Source organism: Colias eurytheme, chromosome 14, assembly GCF_061535395.1.
Source record: "Colias eurytheme isolate Ceu_HAF_F1 chromosome 14, ilColEury1 Martin Lab GWU primary, whole genome shotgun sequence".
NCBI lineage: Eukaryota > Metazoa > Arthropoda > Insecta > Lepidoptera > Pieridae > Colias > Colias eurytheme.
Genome location: NC_142993.1, coordinates 244,726 through 259,755, shown reverse-complemented (window position 1 = coordinate 259,755; position 15,030 = coordinate 244,726). Strand labels below are relative to the sequence as shown.

At 35.1% G+C, this 15,030-nt stretch overlaps 1 protein-coding gene across 2 annotated transcripts in view; it reads left to right on the top strand.

The window, feature by feature from the left end:
• The window catches only part of Tomosyn (syntaxin-binding protein tomosyn), a 227,810-nt gene that overhangs the window by 189,859 nt on the left and 22,921 nt on the right, over positions 1–15,030 (top strand). For both annotated transcript variants that reach the window (XM_090109312.1, XM_090109313.1), the window contains exons 5-10: positions 10,625–10,688; positions 11,502–11,718; positions 12,050–12,125; positions 12,866–13,020; positions 13,526–13,689; positions 14,345–14,475. In XM_090109312.1, coding sequence (XP_089965438.1) covers positions 10,625–10,688; positions 11,502–11,718; positions 12,050–12,125; positions 12,866–13,020; positions 13,526–13,689; positions 14,345–14,475 — 807 coding nt within the window. The remainder of the gene's footprint in view (positions 1–10,624; positions 10,689–11,501; positions 11,719–12,049; positions 12,126–12,865; positions 13,021–13,525; positions 13,690–14,344; positions 14,476–15,030) is intronic.

The following is a 15,030-nucleotide window of genomic DNA, read 5'->3' as shown; positions in this document are numbered from 1 at the left end:
TTCAGTACTAGAATACAATGACCTGACTCTCGCTGGCCGTAAATATTAATGTTTCGCGGGCACAATGCTCGCTCGTACCTGCTCATACGGTATCTCACTTTTATTAACCATTAAATTTTACTATTTCAAGCTCTCCGTGTTCTATCTACGGGTTTTAATCGTTTTTGTGTTTTTGGGAATGATGTGCAAATATATTGACCGTATTTATTGTTATACGATGAGTTTCAATTTTGGTAAAATGAGGACTGGAATCATTATTAAATTATGGTTTCATTGATCTCATTAATTTTGCTAGATATCAAATCAAAGGAAACAGAAGGCGGGTAATACGTAAATCTTCCAATAAATAGGTACGAGAATAACTATAGACATCAATCAATCTTTGAAGCAATAATTTAAACAAAATTTATTATTGATTAACATAGATTCAATTTTGCAACGTACTGTTACACTTTCACGCTAAAATAAAATTTTGATAATATTATGAAAATAGGTAACAAATGCTATAAAACCTTTTGCAAGGCCCTTCCTCACATTAAACAAAATATTATCGTCAGAGTATAATGGCGCAACAATATGAAAATTAGCACTCAAGCGACACGGACAAAACTAGCTTGTAATTATATAAAAGCCATAACAGAAAGTGAAGATACAGTGATGAAGTTAATTACAGCAGTTAAGCAATTAGCCTCTCGTCTCATTACAAGCGAGTGGCTCTTCGTCAGAACTTAGCGCCCACTGGAGTTTAACGAGACAGTCAAGTAACTGGTTATACTATTCACACTAATAAAGATAAAGAATTTTTTAAAGTTTGTAGCGGTAATGAGGTAAATGTGATCTTATACACGATTTTTGAGTTGCAATATTTTTTTTTCTTAGAAATCAGGTTCAGGATGGAAGAAATCGATATTGTTATAAACCTTGTCTATAAAAATAAAATTCCTTGTTTGAACTGCCTGAAGTGTTTATTTTCGCCTCAAAAACGTAGTCAGTGTACCTATTAATTTTTGTAGTTAAAAATATACTGAGCTACATAGATATCTTTTTACTTAAAGAATAATTCAACTCATTTAAATACAGGGTAATAGTAGAACATTTTAAACGCATATATTGAGAACTGCAGTGAGCCGCCCACGCCGCCCGCCCGCCCTCGCACGGTCAATATTTAACGCTTTCGAGTTATGTAACGCTCTGCTTTAACTGCCTTCATCCCCTTTTATCTGCTTGTATTAAATGGGTACAGTTTATTTTGGGACCCCGAAGTTTAATATTATTTATTGTAGAGATTTGTAAATATGGAGTTAATGAAAAATGTAAGCTTCAAAATAGCACGGTAAAGGCTACGCTTAAACTTATGAAACCTTACCTTAAAATAATTAAAATTTTCATATTCCCGAAATGTATTTTTGGCAATTAAAAATGGTTCTACAAAGTTTTCTGCGTATGCGTTAAAAATTTGTTTACCTGACATTGTTACGTTCAAAATATAAAAGAAAAACTGATGCTTCCCTGTGATCCATTGAATTGATCACAACACAGACATAACGGCTAACCCTAAAACCTTTCCTATCACTAGTAACGAAGCCATAAGCGCCCGACTGGACCCCTATAAAACTATTTATGTGCCTCTTCTCACTACAATGAAAGTTTACGGTTATTGCTCTCTGTGACAACCTTATCTAATACATAGTGCTGTCTTATATATTTTGCGGGAAGGTTTTTAAACTGTGACTTTTAATTCATCGCATTAATAAATTAATGAAATGGTGAAATAATTCTAGAAATACAAGAACATTAGTTTAACTATCCTTATTTAAAACTAGCGCCCGTGGTACATATTTACGTTTTCTCTACATAAGAACCATCCTCGTACTTCAAGGAATATAATAGAAAAGAATTATCGAAATCGGTTCAGCCGTTCACACGTGATGCTGTGACAACGCGAAACGGGTGCGGACCCGCCGCCTTTTTATAGCTCCCGCCGCGAAGCGCGTCGAACGCGGCAACTGATACACAAAAATAATCCTTATGGCATGTAATTCACGCGCGATGACTTATAGCGTATTTCATGTATAACTTTGGTGTTTCTACACCGATTTACATGATTCTTTTACTATAACCTGCCCAGGAGTATTTATTTATTTATTTATTTATTAGGTTTACCAGTAATTGTTACACAAAATAAACAAGTATATAATATATGAAATTAATCTTAAAACTAAGTGTACAATTTAAGGTAGGTAAACACCACATGCATACATTTAAATTTTAAAAGGTTTTATACATGAAACAAAAAGTTAATCTAAAAACTTAAATTAAGTGATGGACAAGGTACTTAAATTTATTTAACCTAAGCGAGAACATATCTAGATCTTTAGCAAATTCATTGTAAATTCTACAGAGTCTAGGAATCGGAGAACTGGAACCAAGGACAGTCCTACGTAATGGGGCAGATAGAAGGTTAACGGGATTTCGTGGATATTTAAAAGGAACTTTAATTTTAAATTTAGATAGCAACGCCGAACAGTTAATATGACCATTTAAAATTTTAAATAAGTACATTAAGTCTAATGCGTTTCTTCTTTTATCTAAGTTTTTAATTTTGAAATGAGTTAGACGGTTATTATAGCTTCTCAATTCCTTGGATTTTCCTACCGAAAATGCAAGATGTTTTAGAAAACGCTTTTGAATTCGCTCTATTCTGAGACTGTGCACTGCATAATGAGGTCTCCACACAACAACACAGTACTCCAGTATACTGCGCACCAGCGTATTGAATAATATTATCTTGGTTTCAGCTTTTTGGAACGATTTGGTATTTCTAATAATAAAACCCAAAGATTTTGAAGCCTTTTTAATTATGGCATCAATATGAGGAACAAACGTCAATTTTTTGTCCATAATAACCCCTAAGTCTCTGATAGATTTCTCAACTTGCAAGTGAGAGCCATTCATCGTGTAATAGTGGATGATAGGATTTGTCTTACGTGTGAATGTAATGTGCGAACATTTTTTGATATTCAGCTCCATACCATTGCTTTTGCACCACGCGTACAAATTATCGATATCATGTTGCAGCAACAGAGCATCATCCGTGCTATTTATAGTCATTGTCAACTTAAGGTCATCGGCAAACATGTAAGGGGTCGAGTTAAGGAAAACATTTGGCAGATCATTTATGAAAATGTTGAACAGGACGGGCCCTAGGTGCGAACCTTGCGGCACACCTGAAGTTATATCATATATATCAGATTTATAGCCATCAACAACAACATAGAAATACCTGTTAACCAAATAGGAGTTGAGCCATTTAAGAAAATGGCCTGTGAACCCATATGAAGATAGTTTGTGAATTAGTACACTATGTGAGACTTTGTCAAAGGCTTTGCAAAAGTCCGTATATATGACATCAACTTGCCCATTAGCATCCACAGATTCAATAGTATTTTCTATGAATAGAACTAGGTTAGTACTAGTAGACCTCGCAGTAGTGAAACCGTGTTGGTAATCGGATATATATTTTTTTATGTAACTTTGAATATTTGGGCATACTATACTTTCAAAAACTTTAGCCAAAGTTGAGAGAATTGAAATGGGCCTATAATTACAAACATTATCTTTAGAGTTAGATTTATGGATGGGAACAACCTTTGTTAGCTTCCACTTATCTGGGAATATTCCAGTGCTAAGTGAAAGATTAAATATTCTATAAAGAGGAATAGCTAATTGGTCCGCACATTTCATAAGAAAAATAGGGGGTATGTTATCAGCTCCTGACCCTTTTGAAATATCAAGTTTTATAAGCTTGGTGATAATAGTATCTTTGTCAATATATAAAGAAGGAAAACATTCAGAATTATTAATCATTACATTTAAATTGGTGGATGGCATATTTCCGTCCGGAATGTTACTGTTTGGGCAGTACACAGAGTGGAAATAAGAGCCAAACAGATTGCAAATATCCTCTCCAGTAAATGCTGAAGTCACTCCATTTGACATACATTTTGGATAGGTACTAGATCCGTTTCGCTTAGATTTTATATACGACCAAAAATACTTTGGTTGTTCCGTTATTTTATGTTCTATTCGACTTATATACAATTTATAGCATTGCTTGGACAATTGCTCACAGCGCTTACTGCATAAACGAAGGGCTATTTTATCCATGGGGTTTCCATAAAGGTTAAATTTTTTAATGTACTTGTTTTTCTCCCTAATACATCTCTCTAGTTTTTTATTAAACCATGGAGGCTTATTGCGTTTTTTGTTTAATATTGTAGGTACGAACTTTTTAATTAAACCATCCATATGCTCGTATAGAATATCGACCATCAGGTTAGGATCCTTTAGGTCCTTAAAAAGTTCCTGCCAGTTTATCAAATCTAGCTCCGAGTTAATATTCGTATAATCTGCTTTATTAAAATTAAATCTGACAGAATTGTTCGGTTCTAAGTTGCTATCCAAACTTAAATTCAATGTAATATCAAGTGGGGGATGATAAGGATCAATTTTACACAAACAATCTGTAGCTTCTGTTACAAGACAACCAAGTACATCCACAAAAATTAAGTCCAACAATTTGTTATTAAAATTACGGACATAATTACTCTGTTTTAAATTATTTAAATGTGTAAAATCTATAAAATCTTGATATAATTTAGGATACGCGTTGGAACGAGAAACATTTAAGTGAGACCAGACCAGTATGAAGAATAATTGTGCCAAATTTCGTTAAAATCCGTCGTGTAGTTTTTGTTTCTATAACGAATATACAGACAGACAGACAGACAGACAGACAGACAAAAATTTTACTGATTGCATTTTTGGCATCAGTAGCGATCCCTTATCACCACTTCATAGTTTTTTTTTAAATATATTTCATGTACAGAATTGGCCTCTCTACAGATTTATTATAAGTATAGATTGAAATTACATCGATATGTTTTCAGACAGCTACTCAACTTCTTGTTATTTTAAAATGATTAACTTATCTATTAGTTAAAACAACGTAAAAATTATTATCAGGTAAAAATCAAAAATCGAAAATTTGCTATATTAGTTAGTGATAATAATAAATATGCTATAATGGTAAATCTAAAAAACTTTCTCTCGTTATTTGTTTGTATTACGTAAAGTGTAAAGTGTAAAGTCAACATCCATCCGTCACGAAGTTTTGCGATTGTAATTAATATTAACATTGAAACTTTGCAAGCAGAAGAAAAACGCTTTAAAAGCAGAATATTGTAACTTATTCCACCCCTTTAATGTATACTGATGCATTCGATTTTGAATAATTGAAAAGCGAGCGAATGTAAATCAGTTATCGGCGTGGGACCGCAGACCGCGCCGTGGTATGCGCATAACGAGATTCATTAAATTTGCACCAACATGCCCCTAACTATTGTTGTAATTTTCTATTCGATATTAAATTACACATAGAATATTTTGCAATACAAAATAACGCATCGATGACGGTATAAAATTTCAATACATTTTATATATTGTTTAAAGTGTAGGCGCGTTTGCAGTATATAATTTACATGCAATTTTAATTGTGGAATTCATTTATATAGATCGTATAATTTAATTCTCATAATTGTTTTTGACGCTCTATATTATTTGCAACATATCTTTATTTTTCATATTTAAAATAGCTATGATTCAAAATGGAGTCTCATTGTCAAACAATGATAAATTTCATAACAGTATTAGCAAGCAATTAACTTTTTTAATTACTCGCTTTAAAAATGCACCAATTAATAACCCAACCCTCACTGAAAAACGCATCAACGAAACAAAAACACGTCCGTTAATTGTATACTAAATTAAAAAGGTGTTTGAAAGCGTTCAGGTGAACGGCCGCGGTTGATGCAGCAATAGCCGGGGGACAAAGCTAGTGTTAATTGGTGGGAAGTCCCCGGGGCAGGGACAATTAAAGTTCGTTACGGCTCGCCCCGGGCGGCCCGGGTCCTTCGATTGTTGCGATCCATTGTGCCCCTATTAACGGTTGACGGTGTTTGCGCGGATTTGCGATTGTCAAGTTTATCTTTCATTGTGTGGGGAGGTAATAGGTATTGTTATTTATAATATACATTTTAATGTGTGTGTAGGTTGAGCAAAGAAAAAGGCAGGATAGCTATACAATTTATCTCTTGGATAGAATGTTATGAATTTGAGGTATTATTTATTGAATTGTATTCTTTCAATTACTTTTACTATACAGGGTGTAATCGTTAAGTGTGCACAGGCGATTTTTCCGCAAGTATTACAGATAACAAAAATCTTTAAACTGATATCGAAAGTACTTAACCTAATGAGTAAAATGGCCGTAATAAATTTTTAAAAATAAATCGAGAAATATCAAAAAAATTATCTTTAAACCCTCCCATACATTAAGTATGAAATATGAATATCCCATAGACATTTAATATGAAAGATTTTAGCTTTCTTTTTTTTTTGGTTTTCTGCTTTAATTACTTCGCAAATTTGAAGTGGCATTTTCCACGCTTTTTCCGGACATTTTCACGCATTTTCCGGATATTTTCCGGGAATTTTCCGAGCATTTTCCGGGCATTATCCACGCTTTTTCCGGACATTTCCACGCAATTTCCGGATATTTTCCGGGGATTTTCCGAGCATTTTCCGGGCATTTTCCAGGCATTTTCCACGCTTTTTCCGGACATTTCCACGCATTTTCCGGATATTTTCCAGACATTATCCAGACATTTCCCTGGCATTTTCCGGTGATTTTCCGGGACTTTCCAGGAATTTTCCGGGAATTTCCCAGGCATTTTCCGGAGATTTTCCGAGCATTTCCCGGGGATTTTCCGGATGTTTCCCAGACATTTTCCGGACATTTCCCTGGCATTTTCCGGGGATTTTCCACGCATTTCCCAGACATTTTCACGCATTTTCCGGATATTTTCCAGGCATTTTCCAGGGATTTTCCACGGTTTTCCGGAAATTTCCACGCATTTTCCGAGCATTTCCCAGGCATTTTCCGGTCATTTTCCGGGAATTTCCCAGGCTTTTTCCGGGATTTTTCCGAACATTTCCCTGGCATTTTCCGGGGATTTTCCACGCATTTCCCAGACATTTTCACGCATTTTCCGGATATTTTCCAGGCATTTTCCAGGGATTTTCCACGGTTTTTCCGGAAATTTCCACGCATTTTCCGAGCATTTCCCAGGCTTTTTCCGGGAATGTCCCAGGCTTTTTCCGGGCTTTTTCCGATCATTTCCCGGGGATTTTCCGGATGTTTTCCAGACATTTTCCGGACATTTTCCGGACATTTCCCTGGCATTTTCCGGACATTTCCCTGGCATTTTCCGGGGATTTTCCAGATATTTTCCGGGGATTTTCTGCTGGCTGTCAGGGAAATGTCCGGAAAATGCCTGGAAAATTCCCGGAAAATGCGTGAAAATGTCCGGAAAAACGTGGAAAATGTCACTTCAAATTTGCGAAGTTATTAAAGCAGAAAACCAAAAAAAGAAAAAGAAAGCTAAAATCTTTCATATTAAATGTAGGTATATGGGATATTCATATTTCATACTTAATGTATGGGAAGGGTTTAAAGATAATTTTTTTGATATTTCTCGATTTATTTTTAAAAATTTATTACCGCCATTTTACTCATTAGGTTAAGTACTTTCGATATCAGTTTAAAGTTTTTTGTTATCTGTAATACTTACGGAAAAATCGCCTGTGCACACTTAACGATTACACCCTGTATATTATATAAAATATAGAATGTGTGTAATATCAAAATGGACTTTGTTACGTTTTGTAAGTATAGTGTAAATCTGGCAATGGTAGGCACGTTAACATATGGAGCTGTTAAATACAAAAGGTTCAACAAATTTGGTATAATAATATTGAAACAACAATATCGTAAAGCCCCACAAAACACCTGTCATAAAGGAGGGTATATCTGATATCCGGAAAATTTCCGGATCTCTAATGCTGTTATCGTGCGCCCATAGAAAGTCAACTAACCGTGAATAAATACTTAATCCAACAGAGGGCCTTTTAATATTAAATAATACTTCACTTCAGAAAATTTAACGGTGAAAGAGGAGATTGTTTTACGTAATTTTTATCGTTTAATAATAGTGGAGTAAAGTTCTTCATTTTGTACTTACCTAAATGAATATTCTCTACATTTTCTAATGTTTAAAGTAAAAATAAAATCTATCATCTTCAAATCACAGTTTAGTCATCATCCCATACAATATATCATTATAATGGGTTCAGTTGTTTCAGTTGGACAACAGACACCATTTTATAAAAAAAAATTGTTACCATGTTTCATATAAATATCAGTCGTGAACCTCGTCTTAATATATTTACAATTCGTTTACATTTTCCTTCGCTAACATTATTCATAATGCATCTAAATTCAGCGCGTTAACGACAGAGCTTTTGTTATTTTACGAGATTGTTTATGACCTAACTAAAGAGCTATAAAGATAAACGTACTTATGTTATAAAACTACAGTAAAATAACAATTCATAATTTTACACGTGGAGAAGTTTAATGCTTTCAAATTCACTTTATAAAGTATGAATACAGTTGAACTTTTCTACAGTTTGATCAGCATGATTTGGATATACATATTAGCAGTCTGCCCCGGCTTCGTCCGTCTTTCAAATACAATCGTGTATATTATGTGCATGTCCTAATGGCAATGGAAGTTCAATATATCGATGCTCAAAATGCCTACAAAACTTTAGCTTTTTATTTATATGTACGGAAAATTAAAGGTTTATTTAGCGCGATATAATCGCGGATGACATCCGATACAGCACAATATCATAAAGCGAGCATAACGTACTTGACATTACAACATCCGAGTCGATCACAAAATGGCGACAATAAAATATCAATTTGCGTGTTTACGACTTACACGCTCGTTTGACACCGCCATGTTGCCATAAATCCGCAACGACACGCGAAAACTGATGGGAAATAGACCAAGTTCAACAGGGAATGTATTTTCAATATTGTGCCGTACTTATGTATGTATGTATGTACTTTTCCCACCTTTTGTTGTGATTGTATAGTTTTGATCTCCTTAATTTACTAATGGGCCCTCTTACTAATGGGTAGCATTCGCCCAACGAATGATCGTGATTGCCTCTACTCGTCCAACGTTAGCCATTGTGAAGAGGGCCCATTAGACAGCGTAACATTTGCCAACCTGCATTAATTGGCCATAGGAGTGGATTGTGGCTGGCCACATTGGTCGCCTGTGTTCCTATAGTGGAAACAACATTATGAAGAAGATATGTTCCATATGAAGGTTAAATACCACTATACAATTAAACATAAAGGAAACGTAATATAACTTAAACATTGTTAGTAAAGCATAGTTTATTCAGCTGCAATGAGTTCCTAAACAGACTGAGAATCCTAAACACACTCGTCTGTTATTTCAATAGAGGAAACTTCGTTGTAATTAAATGTAGTTCTCGCAAAATGTTATAATATCTCTTCATAATTAATGGAAATGTCTGACTGCAGAATATTGACTTAGTATATTGGATTAGTCCTCCGTTGAATAGTCAGTTTGATACGTTTCTGTTTCATGTTATTATGTGAAAAACAAATGTTAAAAATATCAATAACATAAATCACCAATATGTTTTCAGACGTTTCTTCGGATTTGTACTAAAATTATCATAATTTAGTTAGATTTTTTTAATTTAAAATTGCTAATCATTTAGAAAGTCATAAAGATACTTTAAAAAGTGGTTCATGAGATGATTAAAAATCGTGTCTTAATGTATTTCTTACTTAATATTGACATCAAAAACTAACTTTTATATTAATTACAAGATTAGACATTCCCACAGCAAATCAATATCATCGATATAACATATATTACGTCTCACCACCCAATCTTAAGTTTTACCACCTTCACTATATCAGATTTACAGCCAGTAATAAATCAAGAGAGTTTACACGCGGTTGGGCGGCGCGTGAAGGGCGGGCGGCAACAAGTGGCGCCCGCCCGACGTGCCTCACTCGCTGTACTAATGATCTAATGTGGCAAAAATGTAGTCTTGATTTCGTATTGAGTGTTGGTTGGTGGGGTAATTTGGGCTGATGATAAAAAGATAATTTTCGCCGATATGTTAACGAAATAAATAACAAGAAATTCGTAATACTACAGTAATTTATTTTTTGGTATTTGAGGTAGAGACATCTGTAATCAGAAAACATAATGTACTATTAAAAGGTTACATAATGAAAACTGTTTAAAAATCTGTCTGTAAAACCGATTTCTCGTCTTCACAACACATTTGAAATATATTATGTTCATACAAATCGGAAATACGCAGTTATTTAAACTGCAGAAAGTTTTTCAGTCCATTCTAACTCTTTTACAAGACAACTGCACAAAGCCGAGTACCATCTACACGAGGACTTGATGTTCTTAGCGTTCCTTGAAGTAAAGTTTTAGAACACTTATTTATGCTAACTTTAGAAGGATACATAACAACTACGTTTTGAACTGAAAACGCTGCATAACTTTGATTGTCTTGTCTTTATTCTTCTCAATTTATGCGTATAAATTATTATTTGACATACATAATAAATATTATTATTGTATTGTTACAGAACGAGACCAAACCACCCTGGAGCAGTGGTGGAAATCAGTGACAACCCTTTAGATGCCAGCAAGGTACTATCTTTATATATTACATTATATAGAGCCGTTCTAAGAAATATAGAGAATCAATTATTTCATTAATACTATCAGGAATTTTTGACTTTCATTGATTTCAATACTGGCAAGGTTTCAGTTTGAATCGTCATAATCGTCCTAATTTCTTGCCTGATTTTGAATAAATCGAAATCTACCTTCCTATTCCAGTTCTGTCCGCATTTTGGTAGCCAAACCAGCCATATTGTGGCAAACCGCATTCAACTGTCCATTTGGAATGCTTGACATCTATTGCAATTTGCATGATTTAACTATATTTAACTGTATTTGGGAATCAATGTGTTTGCAGTTTTAATATAACTTGTGTAACCTCATCGAACCAAACTTTTTTATACATAAATTATCCGCTATCAGTCTGCCATATTTGTAATCTATAATTACTAAAGAACAGAAAGATGAGTAAGACATATACCAAACCCAAACAAATAAGAATAGACTGTGTACCTTGTTAGTTTCGGAGATAAATAAAACAACTAAGTGACCAGTTTATAATGAAGCTAATTACCAACTGAACAAATACAGTAAAGGCAAAATATATTTCATATGTTAGATGATACAGGACCATATAATGTGCAATGTGCGTACGACACAGAATGCTCTAAACTGACGTAGACTTTACCACTTAAGCTGCGTTTCCACCAGAGATCTGCGAGGATGCGTAGCGAGGGTTTGTAAAGAACCAATCATATCGCTTCATTAGCGATACTATTGGCTCTTTAAAAATCTCTTGAGCCTTATGCTCCCCTATCAACATAAACTTCACATTCCCAGCTACTAATAGCATTCGAGAGCGGTCTCGTAGTAGTATGGGACTTGCGCGCCCGAGCTGCGGAGTGGCGCGGCTACCTCGGCACGGGCGGGCCGGGCGAGGCCGTGCGCGCGGCGGCGTGGCAGCAGGACGGCAAGTTCATGACGGCCCACGCGGATGGAGCCCTAGCTACCTGGACTACCAGGTCACCACGGCCCTCGTCGATGTCGTACCCGCATGGTTAGTGTAGAGATATAATATAGCTAATTCGAAGTTGAAAGATTTGGTGTTGACTGTTAAAAGCGTTTGCGAAATTGTTTTAGATAGTGGGAGTGGTAGAAACTTTTAGACATTAAATTTAAGATGTAAGCAAAATTATGTGTCGTTCTTACGTTATGTGCTAATGTACTATATGTATTGCACCAGGTTATCATTTTGTAATTTAACGTATATAAAAAGATAATATAATATCATGTCACCATTTCGACAGACTTGTTAATTTTTTTTCATCTGAATATTTTCTAGAATACTAGTGTTTGTTAGACAATAATAGATGAATGTATGATTTCAGCAAAAGCAAACAAAGACGGAAAGCTGGAGCCCTGTAAACCTATACATAGATTAGAATGGAAAACATCAAGAACTGGGTAAGTTATGTTTTTGTAAAAGTTGTAAAAGTAAAATTGACCCCGGATTTGATTAAATGAGGTAATAATCTATCTATTCTTGATCAAGACTATATCTTTAATCTATTTATTTCTTGACACGATCCGAAATAATATCTAACACTAATATTTCTAATGCACCTTATCTGTACCCGTCTATCTGTCTTTTTTTTAATAGCTTACTCACACTAAGGTTTGACTTAACTTATTAGCTAGGTATTGTACTATATTATAGTATTCTTCTCTCGACACTTCGTACATTGGTGAAGGTCGCTAGAATCACATTTATAACTTTTTTTGTCTTGTTAAAGTATTCATAAATTTAGAGAACTAACTGACCCGCACAACTTCTGCCCTCAATACGAATATTTGTTTCTCTTTCGAACCATTTTCCATTGATGCTAAATTTCTAATGTTTTTGTAGTTTCAAATATTAGCTCGTTTAAATAAACAATCAACTCGTTTAAAAAAAGGTAGGTACAGATTCAAAAACATCCCTTTACAGGTACTTCTTTTTAGAGTTCGGTACCGAAAGGTTAATACGAGACCCTAAACTATAACACGTAGACGCTTATTCAAAGAATCCTTAGAATATATATTCACTTGCAAGTTTTGCTCGTAGTTGATAAAATTAGCTATACGGAACCCTTGTCGCTAGTCCAACAAATGTTTTCCCACTTTCTATCACATTAAAATTCATATCGATCTTTATCCATTTTCAGCGAGAGCATGGTGATATTCTCAGGCGGGTTGCCCACGGACAAGGCGGGCCGCACGCACAGCGTGACCGTGCTCAATGGCAAGAGCACCACGGTTCTGGAGATGGAGCACAGCGTGGTTGACTTCGTCACGCTCTGCGAGAGTCCACACGCTGCAGGTAATAGAGTGACAACGTGTTGGCTAGTCCACACACGCCACGTATTCTCCACATAGCCTCCTTCGGACGCTTGCGTATGCAAAGTAAATACTTTGACCTATAGTCGGCCACACAGACCATGCAACATCGCAGGGTAACTACAACGCAATCATAACATTCCGTCAAGCTTTTTGGTAAAAAATAATCCGAGTTAATTTCTTCATTTATTCATTTTACTCTGTCTGTCTGTATGAAACTGAATGACGCCGCGTGTGTACACTATGACTATTGGTAGGTATGTTAAACGACGCACTGGCTGCGCTGATTCGACGCACGCCGTCTGGACTGGCCCTGATTTTCTTTTACGTGTGCGTCGATATATCAAACACTATTAGATATCGATATATTTGTCAAATTCAAACAGTTATTTATTAAATAAGACTTCTTCTAGAAGCACTTTTGTCATAACATAGTTTTAACATTTACCACCGAACCGACAAATAACAACAGCCATTACCTGTTCCAGACTACCAAGAACCATATGCCATAGTGGTGCTACTACAGAACGACCTGGTGGTGATCGACCTGCAATCCCCCGGCTACCCGTGCTTCGAGAACCCCTACCCCATGGACATTCATGATTCGCCTGTCACCTGCTGTTCCTACTTCGCGGACTGCCCTTCGGATTTGGTAAGGATACCTCCAATATATGGTTATTCTTAAAAATGTATTAAGGATATAGACTTTGACTTATAAATATAGAGCTTCTACGCGTGATTTCATTCTTGTGATGACAGACTGCGATGCGAAGTGCCATGATTCTTCCAGATTCAATCGTTTGTACAAAAGAGTATTAACGTGAAACCTTTTTTTCACACATCAATTCACAAAAATGACAGCAAATTATTTAAGTAAATTATTTTTATATTTAAGTAACTTAAAAACTATCACGGCCACTACCAACTCTATTGTTTAAATCGTCAATCAAATATTTACGGTCTGTAAAAACCAGCACCATTACAATAAAAATGCATTTGGAATCGCTCTTTGTGCTATGTCTTGATTTATTTTTCATCTATACTATACTTAATATTATAAAGCTGAAGAGTTTGTTTGAACACGCTAATCTCAGGAAATACTGGTCCGATTTGAAAAATTCTTTCGGTGTTAGAAAGCCCATTTATCGAGGAAGGTTATAGGCTATATATCATTACCCTAAGACCAACAGGAGGGGAACAATGCGGGTGAAACCGCGGGGCACAGCTAGTCGTATCTTTCCAGAATACCAAACAATATGTCTTTTTCTATGTCTATATTATTCAAATATACTTTCAAACTATTCCAGATACCCGCATTCTACTCAGTTGGTCGGGCCGGCAACAAGAAGGCCGCTGGCTTCAGTGAGAAACTCTGGCCGATAGATGGTGGCGAGTGGGCGCCAGCTTCTTGTTCATATAGCGAGATTATACTTACTGGGTAATGGGATATGCAACTATAGACTCTATTAACATGTAGCATAAGACCTGTTTCAATAAATATCTTAAAGCTATTTATGATCTGTTAGCGATAACGGCGAGTAGGGGAGCGAGGGGCTAGTTGTAATAATTTTCAAAAATACTTTTATATCTCGCGATATCTTGGCTAGCTTATCATCAACTAAACTTTGATTGAAACTTTAACTATTCTTCTATTATGTTAAATCGAAAAAATATAAAAAATCCAGATAACTTTTCCGCAATTACTGTTTTATTTAAAAAAGGGAAGTGTTACAACGTACCGCGTGCTTGGGGTTAGTTGTAACATCTATTGGGGCAAGTAGTAACATCAATTAAAAACAAAAATGTGACACCTTCAATCATTTATTTTTTTCACATATCTAATTATTTTGCTTTGTTTATAACAATAACTAACTAAGTACTTCTAAAATATGTATTTTCTCATTAAATAATTAACTGAAACATACTTTTTATATACTTAATCAACAAATTAACGATTTAAGTTTTTAACTAGTAAGCTAGTTTCCTTATTTCG